This window comes from Esox lucius, chromosome 14 (genome assembly GCF_011004845.1).
Source record: "Esox lucius isolate fEsoLuc1 chromosome 14, fEsoLuc1.pri, whole genome shotgun sequence".
NCBI lineage: Eukaryota > Metazoa > Chordata > Actinopteri > Esociformes > Esocidae > Esox > Esox lucius.
The window spans coordinates 15065780-15088585 of record NC_047582.1 but is presented as its reverse complement, the minus strand read 5'-3'; the positions used below and the strand labels follow the sequence as shown (position 1 = coordinate 15088585).

General features: G+C 43.2%; 1 protein-coding gene across 2 annotated transcripts in view; it reads right to left on the bottom strand.

Moving 5' to 3' along the window:
- The window catches only part of igsf9a (immunoglobulin superfamily, member 9a), a 42263-nt gene that overhangs the window by 9784 nt on the left and 9673 nt on the right, over positions 1-22806 (bottom strand). For both annotated transcript variants that reach the window (XM_010893918.4, XM_010893919.4), the window contains exons 4-16: positions 19653-19799; positions 18932-19080; positions 18713-18830; positions 12622-12763; positions 11818-11963; positions 11560-11702; positions 11176-11316; positions 9553-9669; positions 8925-9075; positions 8266-8377; positions 7491-7681; positions 7155-7369; positions 5697-5781 (exon numbers count right to left, since the gene is read on the bottom strand). In XM_010893918.4, the coding sequence (XP_010892220.2) occupies positions 5697-5781; positions 7155-7369; positions 7491-7681; positions 8266-8377; positions 8925-9075; positions 9553-9669; positions 11176-11316; positions 11560-11702; positions 11818-11963; positions 12622-12763; positions 18713-18830; positions 18932-19080; positions 19653-19799 (1857 nt within the window). The remainder of the gene's footprint in view (positions 1-5696; positions 5782-7154; positions 7370-7490; positions 7682-8265; positions 8378-8924; positions 9076-9552; positions 9670-11175; positions 11317-11559; positions 11703-11817; positions 11964-12621; positions 12764-18712; positions 18831-18931; positions 19081-19652; positions 19800-22806) is intronic.

The following is a 22806-nucleotide window of genomic DNA, read 5'->3' as shown; positions in this document are numbered from 1 at the left end:
CTGAGCAACTGTTTGCTTATTTTCAAGCATGGTGATGGCTGCATCATTGTACTTTACGGGTATGCTTGACATCGACATAGACTGGGTAGTTTTTCAGTAGAAAATAAATGGGATGCAGCTAAGCACTGGCAAAATCCTAGATAAAAACATGCTTCACTCTCCTCTACCAGACCTCAGTCATTAAGAGAGAAGGTGAGTTATTCATCAAGAACACTGAAAATAAATACTGCATATAAGAAATTTCAAATTTACCAGGTAAGTTGAGAACATAGTCATTTTCAACAACGACTTGAGATCAATTAGGGTTAACTGCCTTGCTCAGGGACAGAATTAAATGTTTTACCTTGCCGGCTGTAGGAAATCAATTTATCAACCTTTGCTCTAATCAATATAATATCTGATGCCTCTAAAATCTAGGGCAAGACAGAAGAAAGTTGGAAATAATAATGTGTCAATATTGCACAATCCAGGCAAAGCTCTAAGAGATTGAAGCAAATATTTTCACTATAATATTTTTTCTGAAAAAGTATCAAAGAATACTTGAGCAACTAGATTGTTTATGTAAAATATAGTATAGAAGTATTGTATTGTGAAAAGAAAAGGTCTGACGGGCTGCTCTTGATTAGAGCAAAAATAAATGTAGAGCAAAATGTAATGCTTAAAGCAAACTCAAAGTGAAGTGAATTTTGAGTATATATTGTATTTTAATTTAGAAAGAAAAAAATTTATTAAGTATTCACAGTATGTCCAAAAAGTGTCTGCATTCAAAACTATTACAAATCCGGCCAGAAAAATGCAAAGCCAACATATCAACAATTATGTCAGATTGTGACATCAACGTTCATATTTTCATTATAATGTGTTTACTGTGGATTGACTTTTCATAAATGTTAGTATAGTAATGTTTTACTGCACGATGGAGATTATTGACAAAAAAATCAATTGCAATCACACTTTTTAACACAACAAAGGAAAAATACTTATTTACTCCACTGTATTCCACTAAGGCATACAGCTATTTAATAACCCTCTCTCCTCTATCTTTCCCAATTTCTGTCCTCCACCAATCAAGCATAAACAATCAAAATATAAATAGTTAGGTCCGGAAATAATTGGACACTGACACAAGTTTTGTTATTTTGGCTGTTTACCAAAATATATTGAAGTTACAGTAAAATAATGAAAGAATATGGGCTTTAAGTGCAGTCTCTCAGCTTTAATTTGAGGGTATTCACATCCAAAGTTTAGGAATTACAGCTCTTTTATATATAGCTGCCTCTTTTCCAAGGGACCAAAAGAAATTGGACAATTTACTCAAAATCAGTTTTATGGACAGGTGTGGCCTATTAATTAGTTTTTTCTTCATCAATTAAGCAGGTAAAAGGTCTGGAATTGATTCCAGATGTGGAATTTGCATTTAGAAGCTGTTGCTGTGAAGGCACAACATGCGGTCAAAGGAGCTCTCAATGCAAGTGATACAGGCCATCCTTAGGCTGCTAAAACAATCTATGAGAGAGATAGCAGGAACATTAAGAGTGGCCAAATGAACAGTTTGGTACATTCTGAGAAAAAGAGAAGGCACTGGTGAGCTCTGCAACACAAAAAGGCCTGGACGTCCACGGTAAAAAACAGTGGTGTATGATCGTAGGAGCCTTTCAATGGTAAAGAAAAACCCCTTCACAACATCCAGCCAAGTGAACAACGCTCTCCAGGAGGTAGGCATATCATTATCCAGGTCTACCATAAAGAGAAGACTTCCAGAGAGCAAATACAGAGGGTTCACCACAAGGTGCAAATCAATCATAAGAATAGAAAGGCCAGATTTGACTTTGCCAAAAAAACATCTAAAAAAGCCAGCCCAGTTCTGGAGCAGCGTTCTTTAGACAGATGAAACTAAGATGTACCAGAATGATTGGAAGAAAAAAGTATGGAGAAGGTAAAACATGGTGGAGGCAGTGTGATGGCATGACCATGCGTGCCAATGGCACAGTGGCACTGGGTCTCTATTGTTTATTGATGATATGACAGAAAACAGAAGCAGCCGGATTAATTCAGAAGTCTATAGGGATATATTGTCTGCTCAGATACACAACGGCACTTCACATTACAGATGGACAATGACCCAAAACATATGGCAAAAGCAACCCAGGAGTTTTTTAAGTCAAAGAAGTGGAATATTCTGCAATGGCCGAGTCAATCACTTGATCTCAACCTGATCGAGCAAGCATTTCACTTGCTGAAGACAAAACTTAAGGCAGAAAGACCCACAAGCAAACAACAACTGAAGACAGATGCAGTAAAATCCTGGTAAAGCATCACAAAGGAGGAAACCCAGCGTTTGGTGATTTCCATGTGTTCCAGACTTCAAGCAGTCATTGCCTGCAAAGGATAGTCAACAAAGTATTAAAAATGAACATTTTATTTATGATTGTGTTCATTTGTCCAATTACATTTGAACCCCTGAAATATACCCCTGAAAATTAACTGCAGATGTCTTCTGCTTGTACTCTATTTATGCAATTAGTACCTTAAAAAGCGTACAAACGGGCACTTTAAATCAGTGGTAGCATCTAGCAACTCCTTGTGGTCAGTCAGGTGCCTGCAATTCCTAAAAGTTTCATACGATATATTTGTTCAACCCCTTGAATGAATGCTTTAAGTCTGCACTTTAATTGCATCTCAGTTGTTTCATTTCAAAACCGAGCCAAAATTATGAAGATTGTATCAGTGTCCAAATATGGACCTAACTGTTTGTGTAGTATTCAGACTTCAGGCCTATTCTCTTAAATGACTGAATTACACATGGTACTTTAGAATGGCATCCTACTTAATGTTTTATTTTAAATAAATTCAAACCAAAATTAATGACAATCAGATGCCATTGGTTTCATGTTGGGAAATATTTGTAAGGAAAAAAGACACAAAATATATCTATATATATTTTGCTTGCTTAGGTAGTCAACCCCAACTCATCAACATTTGCTATAGCTAAATACGTGTTATTTACAAATATTTCACAGCAGTTACACCTTAAATGTTTTTGGTAAGTATGTACTAGTTTCACACACACTGTCCAGGTTATTTTTGCCCTATTCTTGGCAGATATGCTCCAGGTCCAATTTGTTTGGACATAGTAGGACATTCACCTTGTTCTTCTTAAAGGTCCCATGACATGCTACTTTTTGTAGGCTTTAATATAGGCCATAGTGGTCCCTAGTACTGTATCTGAAATCTTTTTTCAAAAATCCAGCCTTATTATAGCCAGAATTATAGCCACTACAATACAGTCACAGAATGAGCTTCCTTGAAACGGCCCGTATTGGTGTCTGTGACTTTAAATTTTAATGAGGATGAAAAAGGCGGGGCAAGGTGGTGGGTGGGCGGGGCATGGTGGTGGGTGGGCGTGGCCTTTACTATCTTGCGGCAAAGGTAACGTGCATGTTTACCGGTATGTCTGGATCATATTGCAATGGCACGAAGACACATTGAAGCATTTCAGTTTGACCCAGAATCCGATCCAGATGGAGAAGCAACGGATGAAGAAGTTGCAACTCAGCGCCTCCAGAAGGATGTTTCCGAATGGTTAGTTAAAAATATTATGTCTATATGATACTTTGTTAGGATGTCTGATTATCATGTAAGTTAAAGCTAAAGCTAATCTGATTTTGCCTTTTCATGTTTCTCTGATTTGTGATGATTTTAAAGCTGTGTTAGCATCTATATCAGTAAATATTCTAGTTTAGAGAAGAGGGTTTTTTTAAATGTAAAAATTCTCCCTTCATATCATGAAGGCACGTTACACAAGATATATAAAGCCTATATATTTATGTGCGCGCAGGAGTAAATAATTTTGTTGTGTAACATTATGTACATAGTCGTCTGTGAAATGTTTGCCACAGACATGCAAAACTTTGGGAAGCTGTGTCGGCGCTTTTCCGGAGAAAATGAAATCATTCCACTGGTTCTTCTGTGGCATGTACGAAGGAAGTAAAAAAAGGCTTTGTTGCTCATCTCTACATCCTATTACTGAGCAATTATTGTGTTTCCTTCGCTCAAAAGCCATGATGCCCCTCCTCGTCGCGTAGACAAATTGAAGTCGCGCTCACACACGTGTGCCTCACACCTGGCTCTATTTAAATTCTTTCTCTGGGCGGGCAAAGCAGAAAAAGGGGAGTTACCATGGGAGTTAACAATTTCTCCTTGCGACGTCACAAAGAGACGGGTCCAGATCAGCCTGTTTGATTCTCCGTTTTCTCCAAGTCAGAGAAAGATAGAAAATGCTCAATTTACACCGAATGGAATTTTTAGAAAATTTGGGACCATATATAGGCTAGGTGAACTCATATTAATGTTAAAAAACCTCACAAAATGAAAATTTAATGTCAGGGGACCTTTAAGTCACTCCAATGTTGCTTTGGCCTTTTGCTTGGGATCATTGTCCTGCTGCCAAGCTTTGGTTTTTGCGTAGACTTAAGCACGTTTCAGTATTTCCTTGGATTTTTTTCCATCCATTCTTCCATTATTTTTTCCAAGATAGCCAGCCCTGCTCAGGAGAAACATCCCACAGTATGGGTGCTGCCACCGACGTACTTCACTATAGAGATGGCATGTTTTGGGGCATGGGCAGTGTTGGGTTTGTGCTGCATCGCAGTTTGAGTTTTAGCCAAAAAGCCCTGTCTTGGTCTCATGTGACGGCAGACCCATCCCCACACTACAGCAGGGTCCCTTTCATGCATTTTGATAAACTCCAGACATGCTTTCAGATGTTACTCTTTGAGTAACTGCTTTTTTCCCCAATCATTCATACAGGCCAGTGTTATGCAGAGCTATTGATTTGGTTGATTGATTCACCATTTCTCCCCTACCAGCTATTGAACTTCGTAGCTCCTTCAAAGTGATTGTTGGCCTCTGTGGCTTCCACAAGTCTCCTTCTTGTTTGAGTGCTTTAAGGGATGGACATTTTATGGTGATGCCTGGTTGCTGGGATGCAGCTTCCACCTCCTAATTATTGATCAGCTATGGTCACTGGAATATATCAAAAATATTATTTCATATTCTTCTCCTAATCTACGCATTTGTATAACTTTGTTTCTATGTTCTGTAGAATGCTCTATGGTCTTCATTTTCCTTCAGTTTAAAAGACTGGCCAATAATCCTTCCACAGCTGGGGTTTTTACCCACAAAATGTGACAGCAATTTGAATGGTTCCCAGGTAGAGGCCACTGGTAAGGTCAGGGTGTCCTCTTTAGGGGACACATATCTTTCATCTGTGTAAACTGAGAGCTGAATACTTATGCAAACAATGGTACGGTATTTTAGTTTTAGATATTTATTACAAATATTTCCCAATACAAAACCAATAACATCTTACTATAATTGATTTAGAGATTTAAAATGAAATATCAAACAGAACGATATATCAATGTACCATTTGTAATCCAATAATATGAGAGAACTGGTCAAGGGTCTGAATACTTTAGCAAGGCACTGTATAGTCATGTATATATATATATATAACAGACATGGTCTAATTCTAACTAAGTAATTAGCTGTAAAAATTCCATCATTCAGACTCCTAATAGACCAGTATTCTCCAGAGGGCAGTTCTAATTCTGTACTGGGCATGTGGCTGTGGTACAGAGAGGAGAGATGTTGCCTGCCTGGCTTTGCCTGGCTCCACAGCCTGAAACACTAACCAATGGTGGAGACGTTGACTGATGGACTGGGCTCGCTCAGCAACTCCCCTCGTCGGGACAGCAGCCGCAGCTCGTACACACAGTCCTAAACACACACACACAGACACACACAGGAGCGGACGGAGAGACGGGGATGAAACCACACATTGTCAACATAGGACTGCGCCTGCAATGCTAATCAGGCTCATCTGAATTCAGATTTAGTGAAGAAAAGGAGAGGGACAGAGTAGGAAGACGGAGAGTGACAGAGGAAGACGGAGAGGGGAGGATGGATATAGATTGAAAGATGGAAGAAAGATGATAGCTGCCATATGATAAGCCTGAGAGAGGCTTCCCCATCATGCAAATGTGGTCTCTTGTAAATCGAGGGAACGTACGTTTTTGGTTTAACATCGGTTATGGCATTAAAGCCCTATGTTTTAGTACAGATAAAACAGAACGTTTTTTAAATGTTCTGAGAGCTGAAGTGAAAATGTTGCCGGTTCTGGGAATGTTCATTTTTAGTTTGCAGAGAAGTTCTGAAAACATTTTACGCGTGTTCCTATGAGGATTAATTAATAATTGTATTATTATGCTAGGGAATTATAGGTTATATAGGAAATTAATTTCTAAGTGTCCAAATAGGTTATTAAGACACAAATAAATTCATTTCCTAAGGTTATAATATACCAACACATTTATTTTTTGCTGTGATACAGTATCAGTGAGATTCAAACTCTGTTCTTCACCATGGAATTCCTCGATTGTGCTACCAGGATGATTTTATTTTTCACACATGCAAACTGTTAATTTTAGTCTATTCAAATACACCCTATTTCAAAGGAAGCAAGCACTCATTATGAACACATTTAACAAGATAGAGGGCAGAGAGTGTTTTGTTGATGCGGAAAATGGAGTGTGTTATTTTTTTCTCTAAGTTCTCTAGACATTCCTAAAGTTTTCTCTTTTTTTCAAGGGGACAGTTTCTTTGGATGTTCTCAGAACATTATTTTTTATAGAACCATGAAATCCTCTGTTCATGTAATTTACTTGTCAGTTCCATTTAATGTATTCTATATATGTAATCCCATCCAATACCCGGAATCTGGGTAGATAACTTTTAAAATATTAGCTTTAAGCAACAGCACTGAAGTAAATGAAATATTATTTCTTAATGTTCTCTATTTGAGAACATTCCTAATGTCAAATCAGTTTGAGAACGATCCTAGACCATTTACAAAAATAATTAAATGTAACCAAGTTAAAACCAAAAGACTGTAGAAAGGTTTTATGTAAAGGGCTTTCGCCATGGCTTTCAACAAGATCTAAGAAATACATTGTTCTTACAACACTATATGATACCTGGGTCCTAACTTAAATATCCCAACAGTGTCTAACCAGGATAAGACTCTCTGAGGCAGCTAAAGCAGAGGATTAAATGTGCTGATTGGCCTCAGATGGAGTGAGTGACAGGTTTACCTTGCGCAGACCTGGAACCATCATGACACTTCTGTTGGCACCGACGTTTTCATCCAGATTGAACCACTCCCCTTCCTCTGTGCGCATTTGGAGGACAAAGCCGGTAATAGGTGGGTACTGGGACACGGGGGACCACTTCAAGATTACACCTGACGAGCTCTGATTAGCTGATAGTGAGGCAGGTGGCTCTAGTTTTGCTCTTCTTGTTAGTGGATCTGTATGAAGCGAAACAAAACATTCTAAATTGTATTTTTCAGAAGGAGCATTTGCCATTCTCCAAGCATGCATCTGTGTGTAGACAACGTCATTCAGGCTTTCGACACAGCGGGTACTGACTCAGAGTTTGTATGGTGGTGATCTCACTGAAAGGCCCAGTGCCCACTTTATTGTGTGGCAGGACACTGAACTGGTACTCTGTGGCTGGGACCAGCCCTGTCACCTGGAGACTACAGCCAGATGAGGAAGGCACGGGTACAGAGAGCCACTCCTGTTTCCCCTTACTGTCACCCACAGATATTTGCTTGAACCTGCCAACAGAGAAGGAAGGGGGAGTAGATGTAGAGAGAAATAATGAGAGAGAAAAAAGCCAGAGACAGGCTGTGAGTTTTTTTTTCTTTTTTAATCCTTGCTTTACTGTGATGGTGACAACAAGGAATATGCAGAAGGTTAGTAAAACAAGGAAAATCTGACCCCTTGGGGACATTTTGCCATTCCCCATGAGGAAAAGGGCTATTCCATGCACTATAAAAGACAGAAAAAAGACACTATTCAAAATTTGTACTGCATATGACAACATGGAGATGATCTACAATAGCAGTGTCTGTAAAAGATACTGCTTGTTAAAGAATGGGGAAGGATATGTTAGCTTGTTAACACCATTCCTTTTCAAGTGGTGGTATCTCTTTCAAAGTTGGCTCCATCTGGCATCAGTATTTATTGTACTCGTCTATGCCAATGCAGATTGACACTTCCTATGTTTGCAATTGTTTACCCCTGCTGCTGCAGATGATGAGCTGTCCTCCACTGACACACCATGAAGTATATTAATCTGTTGCTGCTATGGTTACACAGCACAAGGACAGAACAGACTGGAGTAGAGCAGACGACTCACCAGACAGTGAATTTCTGGGTGTATCCCCCATCAAAACCCGGTTCCCAGGAGACATTGGCCTGCCTTGCCCCTGGGGACACAGACAGCTGGGTAGCAGCATGGGGACTGGTGCCTGACAGACAGACGGAGAGACAGACAGAGGGACAGACGGAGAGACAGACAGAGGACCATTTGGAGAAAGAGAGAGAGAGGGAATGGCAATTCAGAAGAAGGTGTTGTGATGATGAGAACGTAGAACATTGAGTTATTCCGATCGGATGAGCGTCCATCTAAAAAACCCTTCCAGCTGAAAAGTCCCACCATGCCAACCTTTTATTGGTTTACAAGACATAAGAGTGACAACCGATTCCATCCTATTGAAACACAGGGAGCAACGCATCCGACTCTGCAAATGACCTGCTACACACCTGAACATGTCTGTGATTGGTGATGATGTCTTGAGACAGGATGAGGTCACTTTTAAACAAGGTTAAGGTCACGTTATGAGAAAAGTGTGCTTTTGGCGGTGCTTAGAAATGTCAATGGGGTAATCGTGCTATCAAAGCACACCTTTAAACCTGGATATGCTGGCATGGCTGCATATTGTCATGAATACTACACGTAGTAGCTACATTAATAAGGACAATGTAGACATGTGTCAGTCAGTCTGTTCCACTCACCCAGTACTGAGATGAGCGTGGTGGCTTTGACAGTTGCCACACGGTTGGTAACGCTGCACATCCACTCCCCCTGGTGGTCTTTACTGAGAGGCTGCAGCAGCAGGGAACCATTGGCTGCTACGGAGTAGTGGGAACGAGGGGCAGGCCCAACCTGGAGACAGGAAGGAGAGATCAGCTGAGCTGATTAATGAAGGGGAAATCTGCAGTCCATTAGGAGTTTTGTTTGTGCCCGAAGAGGCATGCTTGCCATCAGCATAAGTGTGTTTGTGTGCGTGCGTGTGTGCATGAGGGCTAAGTCTTGTATAGTAACCTATGGTTAACCAATCGCTAGTGAAGATATTTTGCCAGTCCTCACTTTTAAAAATGTATTAGGTTTCTAACGAGGCATAGCATAAAGGTTGGAAAAAATGTCCTCACAAGTGTAACAAAAGAAGCCACTGTGTGCCCACGTGTGTGAGAGTGTGAATGTGTGTGTTGAATACAAGCTATTGCTGAATATTGGCTACTTCTACTTCAGGACTTGTCCACAGGTTATACAATTTCATTCACATGTTGGAAGGCCTGTGTGCTTCTTGACTGAAGAAGTCAGTACGGTCGTTTGCAGCAGGGTTTACTGAAGTGCCCTCACCTTGCTCCAGGTTACAGTAGCAGTTGGATCTCCAGTAGTCTGGCAGGGGATGACAAGCGTCTTCCCCACATCCTGTCTATACTCTTTATTGGGGGACACACTGAGTGACGGGGGGTCCTGAAGGTTGTAACAAAACAACCATGTTAATTAGTCAAATATGTTGAAGCGATTTTAACAGCACATTACGTTTAGCCAGAATTGTTCTATTCACACAAGGATTAGCTCCAGAATTAACCTTGCTGTACGGGAACTATTGTACTCAGGCAATATTAAACCAAATTAATGTAACAGAGTGACAAGCATGTCGGAGCAGAAAGTTCATCAAAATGTTTCTTCGAAGAACTTCTTCATTGGCAGTCTCAGATAAGAAATGTGTCTTTGGAATGAGAGAGGCAGAGCATTTGGAAGCACTTTTATTTTACATAGCTGTTTTTATTTGTATTGATTTGCAATTAACTACGGAGGGCTATTCGTGCCAATTTGAAAATAACATGCTTACACGCTAAATTAAAATGCCAAAATGATAAAGGTTTTATATTTTTAGAACAGTGTACATGACTCAAATTAATTGAAAGTAGAAATGTCTCATTGTAAAGTGAAAAAGACTCATTAAAAATGTTAAGGTCAAAAGGTATAATTATATATATATTTTTTTAATTGTTTGTTTTCAATTTGTCACACCTCTATTTATTTGTTAAAAAATTCTTGCATTTCTATCTTAATTTTACTTAACATTTACAAATGTATGTGAATTGCCTCTTGGAGGCATACAGCACACCCCGAAGGAAAAACTATTTTCATCAGACAGCCCCTCGGCAAGTTGAATCTCGAGTATAACTAATTTCATATCGAGTTGGAACATCCTTCATGACTAGTTACACAGCACAAGGACCAGAAGGTAGACTAATGATTTCATGTGTAGCAAAAGTGAGCAATGGATATATCTTTAGCCCAGATAAGAGCTCTGTAATCAGTCAAGCAGGATCGTTTTGATAAAACAAAGAAATGGAAATGGAAATTAAATGGGTTAAACAGAAAATGGAGGTCTGAGAAATCTGAGAGATTTATGTTTAGCTTTTGAACTTTTATCCTTAAACATTTCGTCCATTGTATCATTAAAAGCAATACACATTTTATGTATCAAGAAAAGATTACAAATAACATTTCAAATTCTATGAGCAGAACAATTGTTGAGCAAAACTGATCAATGTACTGTGTATAGCTACATGTTTTGATCCTGCCCAGAAAATCCCAGAAATTGAAAAGGAGAGGAAATGCTTGAGGCAACATTTATCAAAATAGCAAAGCGCATTTATGATCATTCATGAAACACTTTTCTAAAGCCTTCATCATGTATGAAACACTTTCATGAAGTTTTCATCATTTATGAAACACTTTTGTGAAGTGTTCATCATTTATGAAACACTTTTGTGTGAATATTGTACCTATCAAAGTACTGAAATAACAGATTTTTACAAGGATTGCAAAATGTCCTTTTTTTTATCCAGTACTGACCAATAAAGTATTAGAGAGCATTAGGCGAACCCTGACCAATAAAGTATTAGAGAGCATTGGGCGAACCCTGACCAATAAAGTATTAGAGAGCATTGGGTGAACCCTGACCTGCAGGATGACTGTTGTGGGTCCTGATTGGCCCATGGTCCCATAGCTGTTGTAGGGCGTACACGTGTAAACGCCTGTTGTGTCATCATTGATAGTCGCCATGAACAAAGAGCCTTCGGACGTCATTTTCCATCCTGGGTACTGATTGGAGAAAGCATAGTGAGGCATCGGACCACTTATCGACAGTTATGTCAGTAATTATGTGAACAATGATTAGCAACAGATTCCCTAACCAAGTATAAACCTAACTGTGCCAAGCCAAAACAATCGAAACTCAGAGTCTGCTCCATATAAAACTCTCTTAAATTAGGACATTATTCTCCTTTGAGAAGTAAGCCCACAGGGCACATGGATTTCCGAATGTAAATGGGAAAATCTCCCCACCAAGGCCAGATCCACAGGCTTTCCATCTTTGGTCCAGTCAACACGGAGCAGGGGAGGCTGGGCTTTCACCGGGCAGGGCACCAGACCGGACATCCCAGTGGGGAGATATGTCTGCGGGGGCATCAGGAGAACCTGGGCAGGGTCTGAGAAAGAGAGAGGAAACCAGGTGACGGATGGATGGGTTGACGGATAGGAAAGACTCATGTCGTTTCGGGGACTTTTGTTTCGTGAAGGACGCGTCAGCCCCTGGACACTTACGTCGTACAGTAAGATTGGCAGATGCTGTAGGAGGAGTCAACAGCCCATTGGTTGGCATGCAAGTATAGAGCCCAGAGTCGTCCGGTGTGATGCTGGTGATGAGGAGGGTGCCGTCTACCATGATCTTCACACGGGACTTTAGAGGTCTTAAATCCAAACAAGGCAACAGTAAAAACGGCGTCCCCCACAAATTATGCACGTCCCTGCTGGGCCAATTTAAAACAAGACTAATCACTTGACCAAGTTCAAGTGTCTTAGACATAGGTTAGCACTACTCATAGCCACGAGAATGTATCCCAAATGTCAGTCAAACACACCAAGAGATACAGTAAGCATTTGCCTGTACTTTTACGTTGAGTCTTGACAGTGTTTGCCACATGTGTTCTACACTTAGTTCCTTAGTTACAATGACTGATTCATGTTCATTTACATGACAGAGCAGGCCCGTGTGAATGCTTACTGGTCAACAAGGTGGTCATTTTCCAAAAATGAAAATATCTAGTTGAGCAAACTTTGTCTACAGATGCAGCATAACACGTTATGTGCATATCGGTCAGTTACCAGGGGATAATTCTTCATTTAATCTAAATCACTCCGATCGCGTCAGGGATTTTAAATGTGGCATAACTACACACAGAGAGTGATCCAAACTTGTGTTATGGGTAACAACAAAACATAAACACCATCAGACACAAGACCCATGAAGGACATTCAAATAGAACATATGCCTTATTAGAATATAATAAGGCATATATCCAATATAATCCAATATGAAGAAGCCTGGACAAATTAGACCAAACTCACTCTATGTGGTAGACATTCTCTCCCTCCCTCTGCCACACATAGGTCATGTTGGGTGGATCAGCCACGGCCTGGCAACTCAGCAGGGCACTCTGGGAAATGTTGAGGGTCGTGTCGTTTGGGGGAATAACAATGACCGGAGGACCTTTTTGAGACCAGATAGAAAAAAATCAGGAATTTCTTTCCATTATTAAATTTAGCAGGACACTGCATTTTTGCTGAGAGCCAAACTACTACACAGCGTGCCACAGTAGATTTTTTTTTCATGTTGGGAGATTATGGCTGATGGAGATAAATGCTTAGAAGATTTGTTTGAAGGCCTATTTTATAGGCTTACATAAGGATTTGAAAAAGTGACTAGAGCCAGAAATCAAAGACTTAGAATAATCCAAACAGGTGTTACTGCCAAAAACAAAGGCAAATCTAAACTGCATATCCTGGTCACTGACGTCATGGTGGATAAACATTTCAAAAGAAATGGAGCATATTATTTTATGGAAGTCCGATTTATGACCAAATTATACACAGAAAAAGCACAAGGGCAATTTCACGCTAATGGTGTGAGGATGGGGCAAATTCTTTACTTCAAATGCATAAACGTGCTTAACAGAACTATATAATTCCCTTTGGTACACTTGTTCTTTGAGCTTCCTGATGCAGATCACATCACATGTCATTTTACAGCATTTTCTCTTTTTCTCATATATTTCCAAAAGATAATGTGGCAATTTGAATTTGATGAATTTTGGGTCTTGATATAGAAATCCTCCTTTAAAAACAATATACTGATTGGTCAAATGCTGGCGCTGTAACTGAGTGAATGAAAATTAAATTGGGGAGGTTACTGTGAATTGTCTGTAACACATGATAGCTCAGACACCAGTGGTCTGATTCAGTAAATGTGGGTGGATTATGCCTCTTGCCATAGAGATTCGCTATTTACAAAATTACTCTGCCCAGACGGTGGAGGTAAAAATGGCTTGTTATAGTGACTCAAAGGCACTCCAGTCTGTTGAATGTCCATATATTCACAAGTGTTTGTGTGTGTATGTGTGTATTTTTTTATACTTACATTCTGGTCTACGCAATATATGGTCAAATCAAAAAGAAGTAAATACTGTAAAAATATTGGAAATGACATTTTCCAGTCTACACTGACTTGCATTGGACCTGCTTATACAGTGGGGCAACAAAGTATTTAGTCAGTCACCAATTGTGCAAGTTCTCCCACTTAAAAAGATGAGAGGGGCCTGTAATTTTCATCATAGGTACACTTCAACTAAATCCAGAAATGTGCAAAGCAATAGTGAGACTATATGACCAAACAGAGGACATTTGCAAATGCCGATCTTTAAGGCACGAGGCAAAATTCATCCAACTTTGGTCAAATGTGGGTAAAAAAATGCATTCACTCTAGGTGTGTGGGTTCGATGAAAGACATTGGGCCTCATTTACCAACATTGTATTTTTTTCTTGAATGTACGTTTTTTCTTAAATTTGTTCTTGAGTAAGGTCTTAAGAAAAGTCTATGTCAGGTTCATGTCCTGTTCTTAAACTGCAGAATTGTTCACACCTATGTTCTTATAATGATGAATTCCATTGTTCTCATAAATTAAATGCATGTGCCAGTTGTTCCTAATTAGCATCGGTAAACCCCCCAAATCCCCATAAAAGGGCATGAGACTCCAGGGTCGGGTGCACACAGAAATCAAACACAGAAATTCAAAATAAAAATGAAAAATGAGGTCAAGAATGCCCAAAACAAAATCTACAGACAGTGGAGCACCGAACTCCAAACGTGAAAAGAACTTCAGTAGTTTTGTTGTGTTATGGACTTGCCTTCAATCTACATACAATACCCCAGAAATACCCTGAAATATACATTTTTTGGGGTATACCTCTACCTGTAATATTTCAGTTCACAGATGCTCCCCATACAGTCAGCATACAGAGCATGAGAAGACCTATAAGTAAGAATTGAAGAAACTGCCGAAATCCAGGTGTGTGAAGTCGGAATAGTTATACCAAAGAAGAATCAAAGCTGTGATTGCTGCCAAAGGAGCTTCTATCGCATCGCATCGCATCATCTTCCGCTTAATCCGGGGCCGGGTCGCGGGGGCAGCAGTCTAAGCAGGGATGCCCAGACTTCCCTCTCCCCAGACACTTCCTCCAGCTCTTCCGGGGGGACACCGAGGCGTTCCCAGGCCAGCCGGGAGACATAGTCCCTCCAGCGTGTCCTAGGTCTTCCCCGGGGTCTCTTCCCGGTGGGACGGGACCGGAACACCTTCCCAGGAAGGCGTCCCGGAGGCATCCGAAACAGATGCCCAAGCCACCTCAGCTGACCCCTCTCGATGTGGAGGAGCAGCGGCTCTACTCTGAGCTCCTCCCGGGTGACCGAGCTTCTCACCCTATCTCTAAGGGATCGCCCAGCCACCCTGCGGAGAAAGCTCATTTCGGCCGCCTGTATCCGGGATCTTGTCCTTTCGGTCATGACCCAAAGCTCATGACCATAGGTGAGAGTAGGAACGTAGATTGACCGGTAAATCGAGAGCTTCGCCTTACGGCTCAGCTCTTTCTTCACCACGACAGACCGATACATCGACCGCATTACTGCAGAAGCTGCACCGATCCGTCTGTCAATCTCCCGTTCCATCCTTCCCTCACTCGTGAACAAGACCCCTAGATACTTAAACTCCTCCACTTGAGGCAGGCACTCTCCACCAACCTGAAGTGGGCAAGCCACCCTTTTCCGACTGATGACCATGGCCTCGGATTTGGAGGTACTGATTTTCATCCCCACCGCTTCACACTCGGCTGCAAACCGTCCAAGTGCATGCTGAAGGTCCTGGCTTGAAGGGGCCAACACGACAACATCATCCGCAAAGAGCAGAGACGAAATCGTGTGGTCCCCAAACCTGACACCCTCCGGCCCCTGGCTGCGCCTAGAAATTCTGTCCATAAAAATTACGAACAGAAACGGTGACAAAGGGCAGCCCTGCCGGAGTCCAACATGCACAGGGAACAAGTCTGACTTACTGCCGGCAATGCGGACCAAGCTCCTGCTTCGGTCGTACAGGGACCTGACAGCCCTTAGCAAAGGACCCAGGACCCCATATTCCCGAAGCACCCTCCACAGGATGCCACGAGGGACACAGTCGAATGCCTTCTCCAAATCCACAAAACACATGTGGACTGGTTGGGCAAACTCCCATGAACCCTCCATCACCCTGTAGAGGGTATAGAGCTGGTCCAGTGTTCCGCGGCCTGGACGAAAACCACACTGTTCCTCCTGAATCCGAGGTTCTACTATCGGCCGTATTCTCCTCTCCAGAACCCTGGCATAGACTTTCCCGGGGAGGCTGAGAAGTGTGATCCCCCTATAGTTGGAACACACCCTCCGGTCCCCCTTCTTATAAAGAGGGACCACCACCCCGGTCTGCCATCCCAGAGGCACTGTCCCCGACTGCCACGCGATGTTGCACAGGCGTGTCAGCCAAGACAGCCCCACAACATCCAGAGACTTGAGGTACTCAGGGCGGATCTCATCCACCCCCGGTGCCTTGCCACCGAGGAGTTTCTTAACCACCTCGGTGACTTCAGCCCGGGTGATGGACGAGTCCACCTCTGAGCCCTCATCCTCTGCTTCCTCAATGGAAGACGTGACGGCGGGATTGAGGAGATCCTCGAAGTATTCCTTCCACCGCCCGACGACATCCTCAGTTGAGGTCAACAGCTGCCCACCTCTACTGTAAACAGCGTTGGTAGGGCACTGTTTCCCTCTCCTGAGGCGCCGGATGGTTTGCCAGAATCTCTTCGAGGCCAGCCGATAGTCCTTCTCCATGGCCTCACCGAACTCCTCCCAGGCCCGAGTTTTTGCCTCCACAACCACCCGGGCTGCAGCCCGCTTGGCCTGTCGGTACCCGTCAGCTGCGTCAGGAGTCCCACAAGCCAACCAGGCCTGATAGGACTCCTTCTTCAGCTTGACGGCATCCCTTACTTCCGGTGTCCACCACCGGGTTCGGGGATTGCCGCCTCGACAGGCACCGGAGACCTTACGGCCACAGCTCCGAGCGGCCGCTTCGACAATGGCGGTGGAGAACATGGTCCACTCGGACTCAATATCTCCAACCTCCCTCGGGATCCAGTCGAAGCTCTGCCGGAGGTGGGAGTTAAAGATCTCTCTGACAGGAGACTCGGCCAGACGTTCCCAGCAGACCCTTACAGTACGCTTGGGCCTGCCGAGTCTGTCCAGCTTTCTCCCCCGCCATCGGATCCAACTCACCACCAGGTGGTGATCAGTTGACAGCTCCGCCCCTCTCTTCACCCGAGTGTCCAAGACATACGGCCGCAGGTCAGATGAGACGACAACAAAGTCGATCATCGACCTGCGGCCTAGGGTGTCCTGGTGCCACGTGCACTGATGGACACCCTTATGCTTGAACATGGTGTTCGTTATGGACAAACTGTGACTAGCACAGAAGTCCAATAACTGAACACCACTCGGGTTCAGATCAGGGGGGCCGTTCCTCCCAATCATGCCCCTCCAGGTGTCACTGTCGTTGCCCACGTGGGCGTTGAAGTCCCCCAGTAGAACAATAGAGTCCCCAGTCGGAGCACTTTCCAGCACCCCTCCCAGAGACTCCAAGAAGGTCGGGTACTCTGCACTGCCGTTCGGCCCGTAGGCACAAACAACAGTGAGAGACCTATCCCCGACCCGTAGGCGCAGGGAAACGACCCTCTCGTTCACCGGGGTAAACTCCAACACATGGCGGCAGAGCTGGGGAGCTATAAGCAAACCCACACCAGCCCGCCGCCTCTCACCATGGGCAACTCCAGAGTGGTGAAGAGTCCATCCTCTCTCAAGGAGTGTGGTTCCAGAGCCCAAGCCGTGCGTAGAGGTGATCCCGACTACCTCTAATCGGAACCTCTCAACCTCACGCACTAGCTCAGGCTCCTTCCCCGCCAGCGAGGTGACATTCCACGTCCCTAGAGCTAGTTTCCGTGTCCAGAGATCGGGTTGTCTAGGCCCCTGCCTTCGACTGCCGCCCGATCCTCTTCGCACCGGCCCCTTATGGTCCCTCCTGTGGGTGGTGAGCCCACGGGAGGGCGGCCCCACGTCGCCCGTTCGGGCTGAGCCTGGCCGGGCCCCATGGGGGAAGGCCCGGCCACCAGGCGCTCGCATACGAGCCCCAACCCCGGGCCTGGCTCCAGGGTGGGGCCCCGGCTGCGCCATACCGGGCGACGTCACGGTACTCAATATTTTTTTCATCATTAAGGGGGGTTTGAACCGCTCTTAGTCTGACCCGTCGCCTAAGACCTGTTTGCCTTGGGAGACCCTACCAGGGGCATATAGCCCCAGACAACATAGCTCCTAGGGTCACTCGGGTACTCAAACCCCTCCACCACGTTAAGGTGGCAGTTCAAGGAGAGGAGGAGCTTCTATGATGTAGTGAATTACATGAGATATTTCAATATCTGATCTTTAATAAACTGGCAAAAATGTCAACACATTTCTTCACTTTAACTGTTCATTGTTGTTATTGGGTATTGTGTGTAGATTGATGGCCCCAGAAATGTATTACAGTTAATACACAACCAAATGTGTAGAAACAAATTTCAGAAGGCACTGTACATATATATAGGCATACAGTGAATCTACTCTTAAACTATATATTCTGAAATGTATATCATAATGCTAAATGATTTGTCAACACCAAATTCCATGCATTTACAACAAACCAAATTTTTTTTGGTGCACATTCTGTCACGGCAGAGTTAAATAAACCATAAAACTCACACAACCACATACAACCAAGCAGCACAACATTGTTTTTTGTTTGGCACAGGTTTAAAGTATAAATAAAAAAGGTTATATTATAATACAAACACTTGGATTTGAAAATGTCCCACTCACCAATAGGTGGCGTTAATACTCAATAGGGGATTATGGTAATACTAGGCAAATTAATCAGAGGTCGTATGGCTCAATATGCATCATTGGAGATGGAGGATGAACTGAGGACCGCATATATCTCTTATAATAGCCCAGGGTATAGAGTAGACAGGAAATTCATGAACAAACACCCAGACAGACCTTTCATATCCAGTTGTGTCACATGAGTCACATTGCCCTCTGTGTTGGAGGCAAGACATTGATAGTGTCCTTCTACCTCTGTGCTCACTGCTTTGAAAAACAAGGTCCCACTCTGCAACTAAGGCACAGGAAGAGAGAAAGCATTAAAATGAAGTGAGATTGGAGGGGTGAGAAAATAAAATGTTTTAGTTTGGTAATGATGACTGAAGCATGACTCACTTCAGCCTTCTCTCCTCCAATCGGAGAACCATCTTTAGCCCATGTTATGGTGGGCGGTGGGTTGCCCCGGGCAACACAGGTCAGGGACAGTGAACTCCCCACTAACGCCTCCACGACAGGTGGAGGGGTCTCGGTGAAAATGGGTGGAGCTAGAGAACACCAAGAAAGGCAGTCAACACAGCATCTGCAGTTCATTTCCAACAGAGCTAACCACACTGTAAAAGGCTCACCAGCCGTGAGGATGAATCAGCGTTTTTGACCTGGCTGAGGGCAATGAACCGGGATAAACAGAAGTGTACTGTAAACAGAAGTGTGCAGAAGTGTACAGTCCGGCAGTGAGTAAATAAACCATGTGTTTGGCCCATGTTTAGGAGACAGATTGAGCTCCCAGACTCAGTGCTCCAGGTCCTCTTGCCAATGCGTCTTAACCTGAACAGACAGTGAGCATGAGAGGTGATCCTGCAGGGGCCCATCGTGGACCAGACGCCTCCTAGCGTGTGTTTGGCTAATCTGCCCTAATGCCTCTGCTCCTCCTGCTCTCCCCTCACCTCGACAACAGTCTGCCTGGAAACCTGACTGTGTGGCGTTGTATCCTACGCTTATCTGAGAAGTCCTGTTTAGTTGTGAGAGGTCAGACAAAGTTTATAGGCTGCATGGTCTAAACTTAATACGATCCCCTGGTGACAAAGCCCGCCCCCAGTACACCAGCACCTCCTCTCACCAGTCACAGACAGCAGTGTCCAGGTGCCGTTTCGGGTTTCATCTGTGGTTTTATCCAGCAGAAGGATGCGACACTCGTAGAGGCCCTGGTCCTCCAGGCGTAGCCCCATCATCCTCAGGACACTGTTGCTCACCAGAGACACACGACCTGGATGAGCAGGGAAGAACACTGGGGTCAGAGGTTGCGAGAAAGGGTCACGACCAATCAAACAACAGGACATAAAAGGAATTTAAAGGATTTTCAATGTAAAGAATGTGTCCTTTACAATGCCTCGGTTAGACGATTGGCTTTTAATGACGGGTTCTCCTGTCATCTCAGAATCCCTGAACAGAATTAACCATTAGTTAGCTCTGTAAACAGTACAAAGTCAAAATGGGTTTGTTCCTGGACCATAATATTTGCATGGTATATTCTTCCAATAACATAAATATAAGCACCCTGCAATTAAATCACTCATTGCCTCCACATGCAGGTCAGCTGTCCTTGAAGCAGTAAAGTACTACTGAAAATGGATCAATGATGGCAACATATGCCCTGGGCAACACCTTATGTTGGTCAGTACCACATGTATTGAGGTACTATGTTTATAGAATAGGCTAATGGTGAACTGTATTTGAGGGTCCTCAAGGAAGAGGAATACCGTCAGTAAAACCACTATCTTCTAAGCTCAGCTACTGAGGCAAAATGACAGCTGATAGGGATTTTCATCATTGCTAATTCAATTCCCTATAGATGAAGTTTTGAAATCCAAACCTCATCCATCACACTGACACAAACACACAGACAAACAAACAGAAACACACTTTGGAATCGTTGTCGTGAGCTTGGAAATATGATCTCATGGTTGCCTGGGGCAATGGTGTATGCTGACTCATCTCTCCCTCCGTGCTCCTTCCCAGAGGCTTCTCTCTCTGCCCATGCACCCTTTCTCTCTTAGGGATACAATATCCTTTGTATGCAAAAGTACCATTTTTATAGCTAAATAACAGAACAGTGCCATTTATCAGGCTCCTAAGCCTCTCTTTCACAGACAGTGAATAATTTAGGAGAATATCCACAGAGTTCACCAGACAACCACCTGCTGAACGCACATCACAAAACATTACAAGAACACGACTGTGCCTTTCACTGTAGCACTTACGTGTTTGTGACACTGGATCATTAAGGTGTGTTTAGCTAAACATTAACCTTAGTTCTTGTCTAAGGACAGATGACTGGAAGGTAGTAAATAAAGGGATAGTGGCTGTTTTTATGAGGGGTATTATGGGGGGTATTGGCTGTGTTTAAAAGTTGATAAACCACTGATGACATCACATCCTGTTTACTTTTCAAAATGAAATGGGGCCCGAAAAGACATGGGGGTCAAAGCAAAATCCACATTTACATGCTGACATACACACACACAGGATTGGTTTGCTTCAATACCTTAACCTCCTGCCTTTGCTTCGCTCTTTAAACCACTACATTTAAGCTGGGGCAAAGCACTAACGATGGTTACCATAGTACCATAGAAGAGGTCTGGATTTAAATCTTGTTGCTGTGGAGACCTGCCAGGCATGATCAGAGTGAGCAAGTAGTGGGAGGGGTGAAAGCGCAACAGAAGATACTGATAGCCTACCGCTTTTGGGTTTTGTAAAGGTGCACATAAAAAAATACACCTGCCAATTTGAATAATAGGTAAATTCCATTGAGAAAGCCTGAGATGTGAGAGAAATAGAAAAGGAGAGTCTGAGAGAGACCCACATACGGACGCATTCACAAACACAGTGAGGGTATTGCAAATGCAAACAAAATCAACTCTGTAAGTTTAGTGGGACTTAGGATAGGGTTTCAGTGAAGGCTTTGTTGATTTAAATACAAACCACAAGACCAGCCAAATGGCACTCCTCTTTTGGCAGACATTTTCCCACATGGTCATTTTCTGCAACCACCAAAATGCCTCTCCTCTCCTCCCCCCTCTTGCTCTTGTTCTCCAGTGGCAGGTTCCTCCCCCCCTTTTGACCCTCTAATTCTATTAAAAATGCCCTTTGTGGACCTCTGTGTTAGCCTCTATGTGTGTGTTTGAACCCGGTCGGGGGAAACTCCACACCCATGATTTCAGATGAAAGTGTGGAACATTTGAGTCATATGTGACTAATAATAATGTTTCCATTGTCCAACAACTAAAAACATTTTGCCCACAGTTGATTGCACTGAACACATCACTAACGCCCAGCCAGATTTCATCATTCAAAAGCCTTAGCTCTCAGGTGACAAAGCATCAATAGAAAAGCTCAATCTACTAAAAGGTGCATTTCTGCAAATATCTGAATATTGTTTGCTGCTGGCTGATGTTAGTTTCAAAGCACCTAAGGATATGAAATTTTGAATCTACATTATATGCCCATCAATTTCTTTAGAATTCTTGGCAAACCTTTCCCAGGAGCAGGTGTTAAATTTTCAGTCAGGGAATAGAACATATAAAGTTTCACTTCCTGAATCCCTTCACTCCCTACAGGCTTGATGTTGTTTTCTGTTAAGAGATGTGATCATTTGAAATTTGAATCATCACACTTCAGCTTAAGGCTTCCCTCGCTTCCAAGAGTAGAGATCAAATAGTGCTTACGGTGCCAAAGGCTTGCATCAGTGAATACGTGTAATTCAGCCTAGTAATGGTAATGTGATCCCAAGCTGTTCCAGATCGGGTGTTATTCAGCTGTCGCTTTATTATGGACATTCTGATCAGGTAGTAATGTAGGGTACAAGATAACAATGATGTTCCATAGCATTTATTCAGCTGTATTTACCGGAGCATTAACGATCCTCCCCAGGGGTAAGACTCAACAGCTCTGTGTGGTCTGAACTAACAGCCTGCTTTCCTCTTCTCTCTGGACCACATCTACTACACTGTAGTCAGACACTCCACAGACCCCTGTGAATTCACGGCAAACACTGAAAAGACCCGCTCAGCTGTTTCGGCTCTGAATATTATTCAGTGCCGTTTGCTTGTTAAGAAGACTGAGGCCTTCATGCTCTGTAACCATCAAGTAATATTAGCGTGCTATTTTGTAGTTCTACTCTGTGGCTGTATCATACACCGGGGAACAATAGAAGCACGGAGAGTTTGAATTCGGCAGATTTAACATATGGTTAAATGCAGGTTGAGCTAACCGTT